The 19,555-nt window shown below is 34.7% G+C and overlaps 1 protein-coding gene across 1 annotated transcript; it reads left to right on the top strand.

Moving 5' to 3' along the window:
* Window positions 1-16,213: 16,213 nt before the first annotated feature.
* LOC127128150 (cytochrome P450 94B3) lies at window positions 16,214-18,157 on the top strand. Its single transcript, XM_051057399.1, has 2 exons — window positions 16,214-17,303; window positions 17,474-18,157. Exons 1-2 carry the CDS (start codon window positions 16,406-16,408, stop codon window positions 18,121-18,123), a joined length of 1,548 nt encoding a protein of 515 aa, XP_050913356.1. The 5' UTR covers window positions 16,214-16,405; the 3' UTR covers window positions 18,124-18,157.
* The last annotated feature ends 1,398 nt before the right edge of the window (window positions 18,158-19,555 follow it).

Genomic DNA, 19,555 nt, shown 5'->3' with positions numbered 1-19,555 from the left:
TTTTCATTTTGTTACGATTTCAGAAGTTTAAATTCAATTTAACATTAGAAAAATTGTTTAGACACATAGATTATGTTGACCGGGCTCGGATAGGGTGATTTACATATGAATGACTTTACGATTTCTTAACATGGCACTAAATTCAGTTTGCTTTCGATTTCGGTTGGTTTTCGGTCCCGTGGCTTGCTCTTAGGCCTTCTAACTATGAGATTTTTTATTTTACATATACTTGTTCAATGGCCTTGTATCCTAATTGCCTCTCTTTGGATTGCTTTTTCATCTTAGTTAACTTTTAACTCAAGATTAAAATCAATCACCTTTCAAAACGAACAATAAAATACTCAATCTAACGTCGAGTAATTTTCCCAAATCAAAACTATTTTAATATCATTTAAACAATTATTTTCAAACCAAACTCATCCAATCTTTTTTAATAAGCAAAAACCTTGGACCAACGGCAAGAGATCCATTTCAAACCCGATTAAATTCATTCAATGCAATCCAAACCTTTTCCCGCTTAAGCACAACAAAAATATTTTAATCAAATAAGAAAGAAATGGGTCCTTGGAGTCTCGCATTTCTTGAATCCTTGAATGATTTCTCTCGAGGCACACATCTTGGGTTAGCTTTTCATTCACTCTTTTCGTTTCTAAAATACTTAAAATCTAAACTTGTACAAAATGATGGGCCATTGAAGTCTAGCATTCCGGTGGAACCCTTTGAACAATATTTTGAATGTTCATTGTCCATTGAACGAAAAAGGTATTGTTGGAGTCTAGCATTCTAGTAATCCCCTGAATACTTGGTCTCGAGGCCCACGTCTCATTCTCACCAAATATTTGTCATTCACCTTTAAAACACTTAACACATTAACCTTTCTTTCCCCCCCCCCCCCCCCCCCCCCCCCCCCCCCCCCCCCCCCCCGTGCTATTGAAAACCTTCCACAAGAGAGTATTTTTCTAATCCCTTCTAACGCGTACAAACTCGTGCTTAAGCTTCCTCCACGAGTAAGCAAGCCATATTTTACTGTTGGAATACGATCTAGACACATGTTTAACTCAACACACCTTTAATCAATAAAATATTTGTTCAAAAATAACATTTGTCTAATCCTTCTAATGTGTATACAAACTAGCACTTAAGTCTCCCTCGCGAGCATGCAAGCCCATGTTTAACTGTTACAATGCGATCTAAGCACTTATTCATTAAAACAAACCAAACAATCAAACCTCTGTTTTCTCTCCCCCGTGCGATCGAAACCTTTTCACAAACGGACATTATTTAGTCATTTCTAACGTGTATACAACAAACACTTAAGCCTCTCATGCACGAGCAGGCAGGTAAATGTTTAAACTGCTAGAATACGATCAATCAAGATCCCTTCTACCGCAAAACAAACACTAAGTCTCCCATACGCGAGCAAACAAGCCAATGTTTAACCATTAGAGTACGACCTAAACATTCGTCCTCTAAAAATAATCACCAAACACATTTGGCTGCTACCAAGAACTACGTAGCTTTGAGTTCTCTATCACACCTGGAGATACGTAGGAGCGAGATTCAGGCCTCGTCAAGCACTATAACAAAAAACACCAAAAATATCTTTCTGTCTTGCCCCGAAGTACGAAGCTTTGACTTCCTCATTGTACCCGAGGATACGTAGGAGCAATACCCGCAATCTTGTTAAACACCCTAGTAAAAACATTTTGCGACCTTTTTTCCTTTTCTTTTACACTTTTAATAATTCAAATAAAACAAATGACATAAGACAACATTCAATCGCAAGTTTAACTAAAAGGTTCACGTTGAGCACAACGGACTGAGGGGTGATAATACCTTCCCCTTGCGTAATCGACTCTCAAACCCGAATTTGGTTGTGACGACCATTTTCTTTTTAAAGGTTTTATCGATATTTTCCCTTTCCTTCTTTGGAATAAATAAATTTAGGTGGAGAATCTATTTGAATCAAATTTTTCCTTGACCATCGCAAATGATCTTATTTTTTGAGATGCGATAGCTACCATCTTTCTTCTATATCAATAACACTGGTGCTCTCCATGGTGACACACTGGGTCTAACAAACTTCTTCTCGAGCAGATATTCTAGCTGTTTCTTCAACTCACTTAACTCTAATGTATACATTTTATATGAAACTGTAGACACATGTCTAGTACCAGGTACTAAATCTATGGCAAACTCAACTTCACATTTCGGAGGAAAGTCATAAATATCTTCAGGAAACACATCAGGAAATTAACACACCACTGACATATCACTAGCCACCACATCGTTCTCCACTCTGAGAGAATCGAACATCCCAAGTATCTTATCATTCTCTCTCAAAGATATCTCAACTTGGTCGGAAGACATAAATCTAGGATCCGCACTCCGTTTGGGTTCAAGAAACAATACAATCTTGTCAAAGCAGTTAATATATACATGGTTGAACTCTAGCCAGTTCATCCCCAAAATCACATCAAGTTGACTCAATGGCAAACAGGCCAGGTCAATCCCAAAGTCTTTACTAAAAATTGTCAAAGGATAATTCATACACACTAGCGAAATAGTCATTGAACCATTAGCTTGGGTGTCAACGACCATACTTCTATTCCTAGAGGATACTTTGAGTTTCATCTTGTTAACACATTAAAGAGAAATAAACGAATGAGTTGCACCAATATCAATCATAGCAATCAACGTAACACCATGAATAAAACACGTACCCCGAATCAAGTTATCTGATTTCAAGACATTTATACCACTCAAAGCAAATACTCTACCATTAGTTTGAGCAGTAGTAGTCAGTGTATTAATTAGTTTCTAACACTGTGTACTGATGTAACCTTGCTCGTCACATTTATAACAAGTTAGGACATTACTCTTGTATTCAACAATGCGGTGACCTGTCTTCCCATATTTGAAGCACTCCAAACCTGCATTCTTACATTCATTAGCACAGTGACCCAACTCTCCACACTTGAAACACCCTAGGGAAGCATGTATGCTTCCCCCACTTATTTCAATTCCTCTACTACTGACAAGCAGTTAGGAAAGAAAAATGAGCATCAATAGTGTTCACATACATGTCGTATGCTTGGAAACAGAAAATTACACAACCTAGACGGATGGGTCGACCAACTCTAATAGCATTATGTAACACCATATTTCCCAGACTCGACATTTAATAAAAAAATCAATATAACTTTACAAATAGAGTGTCACACATACTTCACCATACCATAAAAAATCCACAAATGAAACTTTAAAAAATAAGCAGCGAAAAACCAATAAATTTAACATATAATACTCAACGACAATAAATGAGAAAGTGGTTCGATAACCCTCAAAAGAAATAAGACATGCAGTCAAAGGAAGCATATAACAGCCCATTCCACAATGTTACATATCAGAGCGACTCCACTAAGACCCGAATGATAAATAACTAAAGAGGCACAACGCCATCCTCTAGCATCAAGCATATACTTTTGTACCTGATCGTCTGTACCCCAGAGGAGCACATACGCATCAACAAACAGAAAGAGGTGAGAATATGCTCAAATAATTAACGATGTAAAACATAGCACATGTAGTAACACATATAACATTCATCAACATACAACTACTACATAACAAAGCCATATATTCATCAATCACCCACGCACCATCAATTCATAAACCACATACGTCATTTACCATAACAATAATAATAATCAATCACAATGCAAATGTATATGCAATGTGACAACACCTTAACTCTATATGCAAATGCGGTACCGATTCATTTGGACATCATAGGTTTGTTACTGATTTTTCCAAACTCGCTCTCATTCACACCACTAGACCAGAGCATACCAAAATCATTATTGATCATCACCATAAAAAGAGCAACGCTTCACTGATCCCACTTACTGAAATCAGCTACTCACTCTTGATCCCACCGCTGGATTAGAGCACACCACTGAATCAAAATCCATACACTGTGAATGCATGATAAATTCCAAACTCGCAACACAACATTGGTTCACTCTAGAGGCTGAATATTCTCCAAATAAGAACACTGATGCAACACAACATATTCATGCTTAATTATGACTTGCCATTGCATAATTTTATAAGCACAACAATAACACACATATTAATACACTCACAAAAAAAAACACATCATTCATATTTTCATGTACACGTTTAATCGCTAATGCATTATTATCAAGTAGAGTTACACACTAGTTATCCAAAGTTTTGAACTGCAGATCAAGCGGAGTCACGAAACTCAAGTTACTCTCGAACCGACTCACTTGGTAAAAAATCATGGGAGGTGCTATGGGCGCCCGTAGCAACTGCTACAGTCTAGAGCACTCCATAGACATTCCCTCATTTGGGGCACACCTCTGGTACAAAAACTAGATGGCTGTTACGGCTACCCATAGCAGCTACTACGACCTGTAGCAGTGCCTAGTAAACCCAAAAATTGTTTTACGGTTTTATGTGTTCGCTCTTATTTTCCAACCCTGCATCAGACCCCAAACCTTGATTTTTGACTTTTAACAATCCCAAAACATGCCATACATCATTGTACATGAAAATATATGAAATGTATCATCTTTCAACATTTAAATCAACAATATTTCATCAATTGGCCCTTATCATAGTACCAAAACTCCAAAAACACATGGACAACATTTCAATGAATTTATGCACACCAAGACATATGAAATTCAACATCAAAATCAATTTATGAAATCACAATTATCACATCACATGGATTAAGTTTCACATAAATCTTCCTCAAACACATCAAGCATTTAACAATGGTGAAACAGATAAGAAAATCTAGAGGAGTGTGAGGATCCCCCTCCGACCTTCTAGAAATTGGCACCTATATTCAAGTAACCCCCACTTACCTTAGATTTTCAGCAGGCAAGCTCTCTCTATGACTATGACTTTTCTTCTTTCTCAAAACCCTTGTTGCTCTTCTCTCCCAAATGCTTTTTCTCCAAAACTTTAATTTTCACGTATTGTCAAACTAAAAACCCAATCTTCATTATTTCTCTTAAAATTTATATTTACCTAATTTATCTTTTAATTATTTCACTTAGACCTAACATTTTCTTAATCTCTCACCTTTTTACCACATTTTAATTTATTATTCTCAATTTCTATCCAAACTCTCCAACTTCCTATTTTCTTTATTATTTTAATTATTTAAAATAACCAAAATTCTCATTAGTTCTCTATATTATCCAATAAATACCCAAAACAACTAAAAACACCAAATACACCAATAATCAAATAAAAATTAGTTCTAATTTAATTAAAAATAAATATACTAAAATTGGGGTGTTACAATATGTAACTACACGAGATCGAATCCAAAATCTAAGTGCATATCGTTTGTGCCATAACATGTTTGTGAAACCTTCTCCATTTTAATATGCAAAATTACTTAAATATTGCTCTCAATATCCTTTATGTTGTAAAGTCATAAATAAAAAATTTAGATAATCATAAGTGTAATTAATCTCTTTTATCATATTAGAATCTAAGTGATAAAATGTATACATTCATCAAAGAAAAATAATGACTCAAACACCTTTATGTACACAATGTTAATGGCGAAGCACTTAGGTGAGGAAGGAATGAGAGTGTTAGAGAGGATGTGAAGAATGAAAAGTAAATTGTATTAATTGTAATCTAACTACATACATGAATTCATATACAAGTTCTTACTTGTATTCAAAGTAACTAACATAACAAACTAAACTTGTATTATATCACAACATACCCCCTTATAATCCAAATAGCTAATCACAAAGTAATCATAATCGATTTAAACTATTTTTAATTTCTTTCTCAAAGTCGGGAATATTTCAATCTTCAATCCTTTGGTGAAAACGTCAGACACTTGCGTTTCACTCGAGCAATGGATTACCTTAAGTTCACCTTGATTTATATTCTCTCTCTCTCTCAGGAAGTGAAATATAGGCTCAATATGCTTACTCCTTCCATGTAGAATAATAGCTAATCACAAAGTAATCGTAATCGATTTTATTTTATCGTGTTTGTTTAAAAAGATGTAAATTTTATTTGATTTAATTGATTTAATCTCATTTAAATTAGTTAAAGTTTCTAGAAGGGGCAACTTTGACATTTTAAATTAATTAACAACTCGTGTTTCTTTGTTTCGATTATGGCCATTGATTCAGATTAATCAAGAGCTCACAAGCATCATCCATATTTTTACCTCTTGACTAATTAGAAATAAGAGAACAAAAAATCAAATGGATAAGATCAAAAGTGGAAAGGGAAACATGAGTTGGCATCAAGGGAATGTATTATCAAATTGCAAAAACCTCCACTAACATATACGCACGTGTCACACCAAGCAAACGACAAAAAATCTACTTGAGGGATCTATTTTTAACGTACCATTTCCTTTCTCTCTTAAGATAAGAAAATATTGATTGCCATGACCACATGAGCATAACAACTTTTTCCTCTTGATGACTACAATTTTTCATTCACAAATAATCATCCTCCCACCTCTCATAAAGGTACATGTGCCCTCACCAATGAAAAAGAATAAACCACTCACCAATAGGTTGTTAGCTTTTCAAAATAACCACATACACGATTTTCATAACTCTCTCTCTCTCTCTCATATATCATACTCCCTCTCTCATCGACAATAATAATCATGCTACCTTTTTCTCTCTCGACTCACAATACAAAGCCTGCATAACCACCATTTTCCCTCTCTTCTTCTACCATATCCATATGACTAACTTGCATCCTTTTAACACAACTTCCACTTTTCCAACCTCAACATAAACCACTGCTAACACTGTATCCTTCACCCTCACACACTAAAACTCCAACCATCTACAGACCCACCATGACATAACACTCTATCACCCTCCTTCTGCAACATTCATAAATCCCGCCACGCTTCATCGTCACCCTCACCGTGACAACACCTTTCCACTTCATTTCATCTTTAACTTTCAAACTTTCCATCCACCATTGAAACTCTTCTCTCTTCACACATCAAAATGTCACCTCACTGCCTCAAAAACACTTTATCACCAAATCAAACAAACACAATCGAAACACTGTAGACACCACTGAAAACCACCAATAAATCCTTAAACTCTCCGCTCAACCTTAGGCCACAAAACCGCCACTGAAATACATTGTTACAACAACAGATCAACTCAACAATTACTCAAATTAACATAAGAACCTTCTCCGCTTTCACCTCCCTTAAACTAAGAACTAATCTTCTATATTAACTTCCAAACCGAACACGACTCAACCATTTGTTCCCCATATCCGCGTTACACAATCGCCTTGTCCATTTAACCATGAACAATACACCACAAAACTCCACCACTCCGGCCACCATCAAAGCATTCCACACGTAAAGCCACCTAAGACATTTCCTTCCTCCCCGTGTAAATGTTTCCGCCATAAATAGTCACCGAAACACCACCTTCAATGCTTCTTTTCAACCTTTTCTTTTTCACTTTACTCCACATCATCACTCCGGAAGGCATCCTTCACCACCATAAATATTCGTCGCCTCTCTGTATCACACTCAACACCTTTTCACCGGCGATTCCATTCTCTCCCTGCGCTTGGCGTTCGATTACAATACTTGTTGTTGTTAATGTTTTGTTTTTGACTCAATATAAAGGAAAAGAAGAAGGTATTGGTACTGTGTTTTTATTGGTTTGTGAATTCTATTTATTTCAATCAACATCATGTTGTTTTTATTCCATGGAATCTTATTGGGATAATATTAACTTAGCACGTCATTTTTTTACCGTTTAGATTTAAGAGAATAAAGTACATTAACAAAAAATGAGTTTAATTTGAGATAATGAATAATTTTAGAATAATTTATTTAGTTATTTTATTTTTATTAGATTTTTTGACTAATTTAACTATTCAAATTAGTAGTTAATTAATTGGGTAGATTCTTAATAATTTAGTTAATTCTAGTTTTAAGTTGATTAATTTTCATTTAATTACTAAGTGGTTATTGAATTTTTCATTTTGTTACGATTTCAGAAGTTTAAATTCAATTTAACATTAGAAAAATTGTTTAGACACATAGATTATGTTGACCGGGCTCAGATAGGGTGATTTACATATGAATGACTTTACGATTTCTTAACATGGCACTAAATTCAGTTTGCTTTCGATTTCGGTTGGTTTTCGGTCCCGTGGCTTGCTCTTGGGCCTTCTAACTATGAGATTTTTTATTTTACATATACTTGTTCAATGGCCTTGTATCCTAATTGCCTCTCTTTGGATTGCTTTTTCATCTTAGTTAACTTTTAACTCAAGATTAAAATCAATCACCTTTCAAAAAGAACAATAAAATACTCAATCTAACGTCGAGTAATTTTCCCAAATCAAAACTATTTTAATATCATTTAAACAATTATTTTCAAACCAAACTCATCCAATCTTTTTTAATAAGCAAAAACCTTGGACCAACGGCAAGACATCCATTTCAAACCCGATTAAATTCATTCAATGCAATCCAAACCTTTTCCCGCTTAAGCACAACAAAAATATTTTCTTAATCAAATAAGAAAGAAATGGGTCCTTGGAGTCTCGCATTTCTTGAATCCTTGAATGATTTCTCTCGAGGCACACATCTTGGGTTAACTTTTCATTCACTCTTTTCGTTTCTAAAATACTTAAAATCTAAACTTGTACAAAAGGATGGGCCATTGAAGTCTAGCATTCTGGTGGAACCCTTTGAACAATATTTTGAATGTTCATTGTCCATTGAACGAAAAAGATATTGTTGGAGTCTAGCATTCTAGTAATACCCTGAATACTTGGTCTCGAGGCCCACGTCTCATTGTCACCAAATATTTGTCATTCACCTTTAAAACACTTAACAGCCCGTTCCACAATGTTACATATCAGAGCGACTCCACTAAGACCCGAACGATAAATAACTAAAGAGGCACAACGCCATCCTCTAGCATCAAGCATATACTTTTGTACCTGATCGTCTGTACCCCAGAGGAGCACATACGCATCAACAAACAGAAAGAGGTGAGAATATGCTCAAATAATTAACGATGTAAAACATAGCACATGTAGTAACACATATAACATTCATCAACATACAACTACTACATAACAAAGCCATATATTCATCAATCACCCACGCACCATCAATTCATAAACCACATACGTCATTTACCATAACAATAATAATAATCAATCACAATGCAAATGTATATGCAATGTGACAACACCTTAACTCTATATGCAAATGCGGTACCGATTCATTTGAACATCATAGGTTTGTTACTGATTTTTCCAAACTCGCTCTCATTCACACCACTAGACCAGAGCATACCAAAATCATTATTGATCATCACCATAAAAAGAGCAACGCTTCACTGATCCCACTTACTGAAATCAGCTACTCACTCTTGATCCCACCGCTGGATTAGAGCACACCATTGAATCAAAATCCATACACTGTGAATGCATGATAAATTCCAAACTCGCAACACAACATTGGTTCACTCTAGAGGCTGAATATTCTCCAAATAAGAACACCGATGCAACACAACATATTCATGCTTAATTATGACTTGCCATTGCATAATTTTATAAGCACAACAATAACACACATATTAATACACTCACAAAAAAAACACATCATTCATATTTTCATGTACACGTTTAATCGCTAATGCATTATTATCAAGTAGAGTTACACACTAGTTATCCAAAGTTTTGAACTGCAGATCAAGCGGAGTCACGAAACTCAAGTTACTCTCGAACCGACTCACTTGGTAAAAAATCATGGGAGGTGCTATGGGCGCCCGTAGCAACTGCTACAGTCTAGAGCACTCCATAGACATTCCCTCATTTGGGGCACACCTCTGGTACAAAAACTAGATGGCTGTTACGGCTACCCATAGCAGCTACTACGACCTGTAGCAGTGCCTAGTAAACCCAAAAATTGTTTTACGGTTTTATGTGTTCGCTCTTATTTTCCAACCCTGCATCAGACCCCAAACCTTGATTTTTGACTTTTAACAATCCCAAAACATGCCATACATCATTGTACATGAAAATATATGAAATGTATCATCTTTCAACATTTAAATCAACAATATTTCATCAATTGGCCCTTATCATAGTACCAAAACTCCAAAAACACATGGACAACATTTCAATGAATTTATGCACACCAAGACATATGAAATTCAACATCAAAATCAATTTATGAAATCACAATTATCACATCACATGGATTAAGTTTCACATAAATCTTCCTCAAACACATCAAGCATTTAACAATGGTGAAACAGATAAGAAAATCTAGAGGAGTGTGAGGATCCCCCTCCGACCTTCTAGAAATTGGCACCTATATTCAAGTAACCCCCACTTACCTTAGATTTTCAGCAGGCAAGCTCTCTCTATGACTATGACTTTTCTTCTTTCTCAAAACCCTTGTTGCTCTTCTCTCCCAAATGCTTTTTCTCCAAAACTTTAATTTTCACGTATTGTCAAACTAAAAACCCAATCTTCATTATTTCTCTTAAAATTTATATTTACCTAATTTATCTTTTAATTATTTCACTTAGACCTAACATTTTCTTAATCTCTCACCTTTTTACCACATTTTAATTTATTATTCTCAATTTCTATCCAAACTCTCCAACTTCCTATTTTCTTTATTATTTTAATTATTTAAAATAACCAAAATTCTCATTAGTTCTCTATATTATCCAATAAATACCCAAAACAACTAAAAACACCAAATACACCAATAATCAAATAAAAATTAGTTCTAATTTAATTAAAAATAAATATACTAAAATTGGGGTGTTACAATATGTAACTACACGAGATCGAATCCAAAATCTAAGTGCATATCGTTTGTGCCATAACATGTTTGTGAAACCTTCTCCATTTTAATATGCAAAATTACTTAAATATTGCTCTCAATATCCTTTATGTTGTAAAGTCATAAATAAAAAATTTAGATAATCATAAGTGTAATTAATCTCTTTTATCATATTAGAATCTAAGTGATAAAATGTATACATTCATCAAAGAAAAATAATGACTCAAACACCTTTATGTACACAATGTTAATGGCGAAGCACTTAGGTGAGGAAGGAATGAGAGTGTTAGAGAGGATGTGAAGAATGAAAAGTAAATTGTATTAATTGTAATCTAACTACATACATGAATTCATATACAAGTTCTTACTTGTATTCAAAGTAACTAACATAACAAACTAAACTTGTATTATATCACAACATACCCCCTTATAATCCAAATAGCTAATCACAAAGTAATCGTAATCGATTTAAACTATTTTTAATTTCGACCTTCATCTCATCCAGCACATATTTGATCCATATTGCTTGAAAGGAAGCATGATATCCTGCTATATACTTAGCCTCACGTGATGATAATGCCACCACATGTTGATTTCTTAAGCACCATAAGATTGATGCACCAAACACTTGAAAGAAATAACTAGTTGTGCTTCTTCTATCCTCCTTATCTCCACACTATTCAACATCTCAATAACAATTTATCACAGTTTCTTTGCCTTTTGAATCATATGGAAACATGATTCCATAATTTATTGATCCTTTTATATATCTCAGGATTCTCCTTGCAGCCTTCATGTGTGACACCTTTAAATCATCCATGTATCTTCTCACCAATCTGATTGAGAAACCTATATCAGGTATTCTATTGCACACATACCTCAAAGATCCTATAATTCGTTTGAACAAGGTAACATCGACCATGTCCTCATCTCCATGCTTCTCCAATTTCAGATTTGGTTTGACAGGTGATGATGCATGATTTGAACCAACCATCCTGAATCTCTTGAGTATTTATTTGACATACTTAGTTTTATGTAGCACCATACCTTGTTTGGTAATTTTAAATTCCATTCCTAGGAAATAAGACAAGCTTCTCAGATCTGACGTTTCAAATTCCTTCTTCATCAACATATAAGCAAATGATTTTTATGTCTTGTGTGATGGTATGTACATAAACACCATACTCATACCTTCATTTTATGAATCCCAATTCGACTAGGTATGAGTTAATTTTATTGTTCCATGCCCTAGGTGCTTGTTTGAGGTCATAAAGAACTTTGCGCAACTTGTACACTTTCCTTGCTTCTCTCTTGTATCATAAAATCGGGTTGTTGTGTGACATATACAAATTTATCTAGGGAACCATTCAAAAATGTGGATTTCACATCTATAGTGAAATGTCGACCAACCTTGCTTGCATGCTAAGGCTACCACTAATATGTTATTCTCCAATCTTGCAAATAGTGCATATACTTCAGATTAGTCGAGTCCGGATCTTTCAAGAAATCCTCGTACTACTAATCTTGACTTATGTCTTGCAATCGACCCATTGGGATTGTACTTCAGTTTGAACACCCATTTCACTTTAATAGCTTTTGTGTGTGTTGGAAATTCGACTAGCTCCCACATATTTTTCTTTAAATGGCTTGTAAGTCTTCGACCATAACATCATTCCATTATTAATTATTTAAGGCCTCACTATAGTTTATTGGTTCAACACCTACAAGTAAAGAAAAATGAACCAAGTGTCTGTCTAGTGTGACTTTATCATCACCAACCAATTCCCAGTCTTGAAGACTTACTAGGACAACTCTGGTTCTTTGAGGTCTTTATCGTGTGCCTCTGACACCCTAATGATTTTTTGCCTAGACAACTGTAACTTCAGTAACTACTGGGAGGTCATTAACTTGAACCTCATCATGATCACTGCCATCTTCATTAAATTCATAACTCACAATGGTTTGTTTGTTGCATCATTTGAGTCCCAATTCCAAGCAGAGTTCTCATCAATCATAATGTCTCGACTCACCAAAATCTTACCATCGATTGGATTAAACAACATGTATGCTTCAATCTTGTGATATCCTACCAGAATCATAGATTAACACTTATCATCAAGCTCTCTTCTCCTTGTATCAAGAACATGCTTGTAGCTGATAGAGCCAAACACCTTCAGATGACTCACTGATGGTCTCTTGCCACTCCATACTTCTTGAGGAACCTTGTTCTTCAGTATCTTAGTAGTTCACATGTTAAGTATATAGGCAACAGTGGTGACTTCTTCAGCCCATAAGGATTTTGGCAGGTTCTTTTTCTTCAACATGCATCTAGCCATATCCAATATGGTCTTATTTCTTTTTCTTTGCTATACCATTATGTTGAGGCGTGTATAATTACCTTATGATCAATACCATGTTCTTCAAAAAACTCCTCAAATAACTTGGAAGTGTATTTTCCACCCCCATCTGTCCTTAGAACCTTGATCTTCTTTTCACTCTGGTTTTTGACAAGTATTTTAAATCTCTTAAAGCTTGCAAATACCTCATTTTTACGCTTAATCACATAGATATAGAGTTTTCGACTATATTTATCAACAAATGAGACAAAGTATTTATTCCCACCAATGGTATGATCCTCAAAAGGGCCACATACATCTGAATATACTACTTCTAGTATGCAGGAGGACCTCATTGACACAGTCGAAATGAAATAATTTCTAGATTGCTTTCATACCAAGCAAACTTCAAAGAGCTTGTCAGTCATGATAAGACTTGGTATACCAGTTACCATATCTTGAGTAATCATTTGATTTAGTAACCCAAAATTCAAATGGTCAAACCTCAAGTGCCACAACTAACTATGCTTGTGGTCGGTAATTGTTTTCAAGCATTGTACCTCAGTCCAATAGTTCATGGTCTTAAATGTCCTATTTTTTGACATAGGATATTTTAAGACCAAATTATTATGAATGTTGAATAATTCGAAGGCTTCATCTTTCATAACCACAGAGAAACCTTTTTGACCAATTGTCCAACACTTAGCAAATTGCAACTCATTCCAGGTACATAAAGTACATATTCGATTATGGATTTTGCTCCATTTCTCCTTTGAATAACTATGTTTCATGTACCTTATGCTTACAATGAGCTTACAATCTGCAAGCCTGACCTTGCTCTTCTTCGACTCATCAAATATGCTAACAAAACTCTTTGACCAATCATGTTGTTCAAGCAGCCTGTGTCGAGGAACCAGATCTTGAAGTTAACATGCTCACCTGAAACTGCAGCCATAAGCACCATGTTTTCAGAACCATCTAAATCTTCATATGCAAAGTTTACTCCTTTGACATTCTTCTCCTTTGAAAAACCTTTGCTACCTTACTTATACCAACAATTCTTAAACAAATGACCCCACTTTTCACATTTGTAACACTACACACTCTTCTTCTCGAGTTTTTCTTTATGAGTCGAGGTTCTTTCTCCTCTTTTGAAGGATTCAGAAACCCTATCATCATTCTTTTATTTGTAAGAATCCAACCAAGAACCTTTCTTGCTAAGTGACTTGTCACCTTTGCCTTTAAACCTATTTCCTTTCAACTATCCCTAACTCATGCTTGTATCAAATCTTGTATCGAATCTTGAATCCACTTCCTTTCAACTATCCTTAACTCATGCGCCTCCAATAAACCAAGAGAATCTTCCAATTTCAGGGTTCCAAATCTTGAGTGGCCACGATAACATGATCAAAGTGAGAGGTCAAGGTTTTCATTACCTTTTCAACTATCATTTTATCAGTTAGGACTTCACCACAACCTTTCATGAGATGGACACGGTTATTAACCTTCGAGACATATCCTGCAATCTTTTCATCTTCTTCCAACTACAGTAACTCATACTGCCTTCGCATTGCCTGTAACTTGACACCTTTAACCTTCTCACCACCTTCGTAATACTTGACAAGAATATCCCATGCATCTTTTGTAGATTCAACATGAGAGATTTGATCGAAATTCGCAACATCCACTGCAGATTGAATATAAAACGCAGTCTTGCAATCTTTCTTCTTGGTATCCTTGTGGTTGAACCTCTGTGTGTTATTTGCGTTATGCGCATGTTCAGGGACACCATTAGTGACCACTTCTAGGGTTTCTTGAAAACCAAACAAGAATTCCATTTGCTTACTCCATCAGTTCGAATTTTTGCCGTCAAGAATTGGAAGAGAATATGAAATATCATTGCCACCATTCATCTCTGCAGCAAATATGATTCACGGTCTCTGGAAATACGGTCACCAACATGCAAATCTTGAATCAAGATCAAGAAGAATGAACTAAAACTCTAGATATCAATTTATTAATGCTGAAACTCTTAAGTGGGGAAGGAATTAGAGTGTTAAAAGAGGATGTGAAAAATAAAAAGTAAATTGTATTATTGTAATCTAACTATGTACATATATTTATATACAAATATTTACTTATATTCCAAATAATTAACCTAACAAGTATTATATCACAACACTTATGTCACAGATGCAGGATCATTATAGATTTATAATTTTAAATTGTGATTTTTAAAAGTATCGTAGGCAATTCTAAGTATCATGCGTACAAAGATACAAGAAAAAACTTAATCTATAAATAATATTAGATCTTAATATATATATTTAGCTTTAATCTAAACGCGCGGGTCAACTTATAAATTGTTGAACTCAATTGCATTTGCATATCTTAAAAGTGTTTAGTTTTTGTTACTTTTCGTGATAAGGTCTGAATACTCTTCATACTCGTTTCAATTAAATCTTCGATGATACAAAAGACAAAAAAACCGAAAGTACAGCATTATCATTATGAGATTAAATGTTAGTCAATGGCACTACTATGCCTGCTAGTAGCCCTTGTTTACAATTTTGTTCATGTTTGACTTACTAATATATAAACTTTATAAAGCACCAACTTTGAACTCTTTTTTTTTTCCGGTGGCTACACCTATATATTAATTTTTTTTTGAGTATAATGCTACACCTATATTTTCATATAGGCGAAACTATGTTTCTCCTTTTCTGTATATCTATTAATCTTATTAAATTTAGTTACAAGATTGCTTAATATACAAGAATAATACTTATCATTTTGTTTTAATACCTTTCATATAGTTTTTCTAGTAAATGACTCTTTCTATAAGAAACTTCTATTTTAACCAAGGACAGCGTATATAGTTGAATGAAATGAAGGAATAAAGTTTCGCAGTTAGGAGTTTGAATCAGTCCAAAACTTTGATGTTTAATAAATAATCATCTACATTAATTCATTCATTAATTAATCAAAGAGTCAACTCATCTAGCTCTAGATCAACTTCACAACTCATATCACGGATTCGAAATCCCGTCTCTTCAAGTAATATCTCTATATAGATACAAGCTGAATTGTCTTAGAGACAATGTAAGAGTCAACTCAAAAAAGGCCATACCATTGCCATAATTGTGACAGTGCATCATCAATATTATTGCCGAGTAACATGGTGGGAGCCTTCATCACTTTCCTTCTTTCCTTCCAACCTCTCTCATTCCTCTTCTTCCTCTTCTTCTACCTAACATTCCTCAACTTCCTACCAGTCAAAAAACTCGCCGGAACCGGTCCAACAACATATCCGATAATAGGATGTTTATTATCCTTCTACAAAAACCGTTTCCGGTTGCTAAACTGGTACACTGACCTTCTAGCCCGATCGCCGACCAACACTATATTGGTTCGGCGATTAGGCACACGTAGGACAATTATAACTGCAAATCAACACAACGTGGAATACGTACTCAAGACAAATTTTAAAAACTTCCCTAAAGGGAAGCCTTTCACGGAAATCCTTGGTGATTTTCTCGGTAAAGGTATATTCAACGTGGACGGCGATTTATGGATCAAACAGCGAAAACTCGCTAGTCACGAGTTTTCGCTGAGGTCCATGAACAACTTCATCGTGCACACGTTAGAGGAAGAAGTGAATGAAAAGCTTTTACCATTAATGGATTCATTGTGTATAGAGAATAAAGTGGTTGACTTTCAAGAGTTGTTGGGGAGATTCTCTTTCAACGTTATTTGCAAATTCACATTTGGGAGTTATGATGATGATGATAATAATAGGTGTTGTTTGGATCCCAGTTTCCCGATTTCGCCTTTGGCGAGAGCTTTCGACGTGGCGGCCGAGATTTCGGCGAGGCGTGGAGCAGCGCCGTTGTTTTTGGTGTGGAGAGTAAAGAAATGGCTGAGAGTTGGATCGGAAAAGAGGTTGAGAGAGGCGGTTAATGAGGTTCAGACACGTGTCATGGAAATGATTTCAAAGAGAAAGAGAAAAATGAATGTAATAGGAGAGAAGCTTGTTATTAATGGTCAAGATCTCTTGTCACGTCTTATTTCTTCAGGTAATGAAGATTTTTTTATTGAGTTTTTATCTTGTTGTAGTACTGATTAGTGTCTTCGTGGTGTAAATTAAATACAATTTTGTGAATAACATTCTTGATATTTGCACATTCCTATACTGTTTTGTAGTAGTTGTTGTTTTTCAAAATTTGTCTGATTATTTTTGTTGCAGGTCATGATGAGGAAGTGATTAGGGACATGGTGATAAGTTTGATTATGGCAGGGAGGGACACAACATCATCAGCCTTAACATGGTTCTTTTGGTTGCTATCAAGTTATTCTGAGATTGAGCAAAGGATACTGAAAGAGATATTGGATTATGATTGTGACTATGATTACGAGTCATTGAAGAATATGAATTATTTAAAGGCATGTCTATGTGAATCAATGAGATTATATCCACCAGTGGCATGGGATTCAAAGCATGCCACGTGTGATGATATATTGCCAGATGGCACAATGGTAAAAAGTGGAGATAGAGTGACTTATTTTCCATATGGAATGGGGAGAATGGAGAATTTATGGGGGAAAGATTGGTTTGAATTTAGACCGGACCGATGGTTTGTTGAGCCGGTTGAACCGGGGAAGAAAGAAGTAGTAATATTAAAAGAGGTTTGTCCTTTTAAGTATCCTATTTTTCAGGGTGGTCCAAGGGTGTGTTTGGGAAAAGAAATGGCTTTTGTTGAAATGAAATATGTGGTGGCTTCGATTGTTAGGAGATTTAAAATTAAAATAGTTAGTAGTGAGAAGCCTATGTTTGTGCCACTTCTTACGGCACACATGGCCGGCGGCTTAAAAGTATTCGTTTCTAAAAGGGTGTGAAACTTTAACTGATTTTGATTATTTATTATTACAGATTTCATTGGTTAAATAACATGATGCTAATGTCTTTTTTATGTTATATACTATCATCTCTCTACCGATTTAAGGATTAATTTCATAGTGAGGGTAAAAGACCTAAACCGTGGAATACATCATGGAAGCTGATTTTATACATATACAATAAGTTTAAAGTATTCATTTAAAATGTGTTTTCAATGTTTTAGCTATATAAAATTATTTTTGCTTACAAGAAAAATACATAAAAAAGTTTCATGATCTCAAAAAAAAAAATAGATTCACATTGAGTATGTTTAGGAGTGTTTGTAGGTCAATTTGTTTCGGTTTTGAAAGAATCTGATCCTCAAATGGATAAAAGATAAAGCTGAACCAAATTGATAAATAACGGGTTGGTTTAAATTGAATTGATCGGATACATCAAAGACAAATATGTAAAACTATTTTCTTTTAAAATATCTAATTTACATCGATTCATTTTCCATAACAATATAAAATCATTAATTTTTTTGTGTCTCCATAACAATATAAAATCATTAATTTTTGTGTGTCTCCATATAGGTTGTGAATGTTACAAATGACGTTTTATTTTTTTCTTCTTAAAGTTGAATACTTTATACTAGTTTTCATGATAATGATGATATAAATTATACACATTAATTATGGTAGGTTCAGGTAGACGGACTCGCAGGTAAAATTTTGAAAATTCATTGTCCAAACCAATTAACATTGAGTTTCATTAGTTTAATTCAGTTTTTGCCCGAACTAAAAAAATATTCAACCAAACATCATGGTTTGGTTTGGATTTTTATTTGGTTCGTATTTTTCCAAACCAATAAACACCCTCTACTTACGCTTAATTAGACTGTCTATATCAAATTATTGGGTAAAAAAAGATGTGGCATTTAATCTGAACCAATGTTAAAAATTTATATATAACTATTGCATTTCTATTAAATCTTAGGCTTAATTAGATTGTCCCTACTTATGTTTTTTATACAAAGATGGGCCTAAAAGCCCATAGAGAAAAAATATGTGTAATGATATATTTGTAAAATGTCCGCAAGAAGGGGCATAGAAAGTTCTCTAAAGAAAGACAGCATTATATTGCCATAATTGTCAATTTATTGGATCGAGTGCCTTTCATTTAGTTGTGTTGTCCATTTCTTATTTCTCACATACTATGAAAATGTGGGGGTGATGTCCCCTTATCCATAACGACATGAAAAAGAGACCAAAAAAGGAAAACCACATTCTCCTGAAGAATAAGGGAGTTGACTAACTGCCCACATCCCACGCTCTTGAGAGTGGGTATCTAAAATCCAGGCCTAGAGAATTCCTATAAATTCAGGGTTGAGGAGGGGATACAAATTCACTTAAAAAAGACTAGTTGACAAAGCTTCTCACCATCCATGTG

This window comes from Lathyrus oleraceus, chromosome 3 (assembly GCF_024323335.1).
Source record: "Lathyrus oleraceus cultivar Zhongwan6 chromosome 3, CAAS_Psat_ZW6_1.0, whole genome shotgun sequence".
NCBI lineage: Eukaryota > Viridiplantae > Streptophyta > Magnoliopsida > Fabales > Fabaceae > Lathyrus > Lathyrus oleraceus.
Note: the sequence above shows the minus strand (reverse complement) of the source record. Positions and strands in the feature narration are given on the sequence as shown.

Bases quoted from the DNA above. Each gene is read 5' to 3' on its own strand.
- LOC127128150 (XM_051057399.1), top strand. From the start codon at position 16,406: ATGGTGGGAGCCTTCATCACTTTCCTTCTTTCCTTCCAACCTCTCTCA. The intron at 17,304-17,473 runs GTAATGAAGATT...TTTTTGTTGCAG, and splicing joins GTCACGTCTTATTTCTTCAG to GTCATGATGAGGAAGTGATT.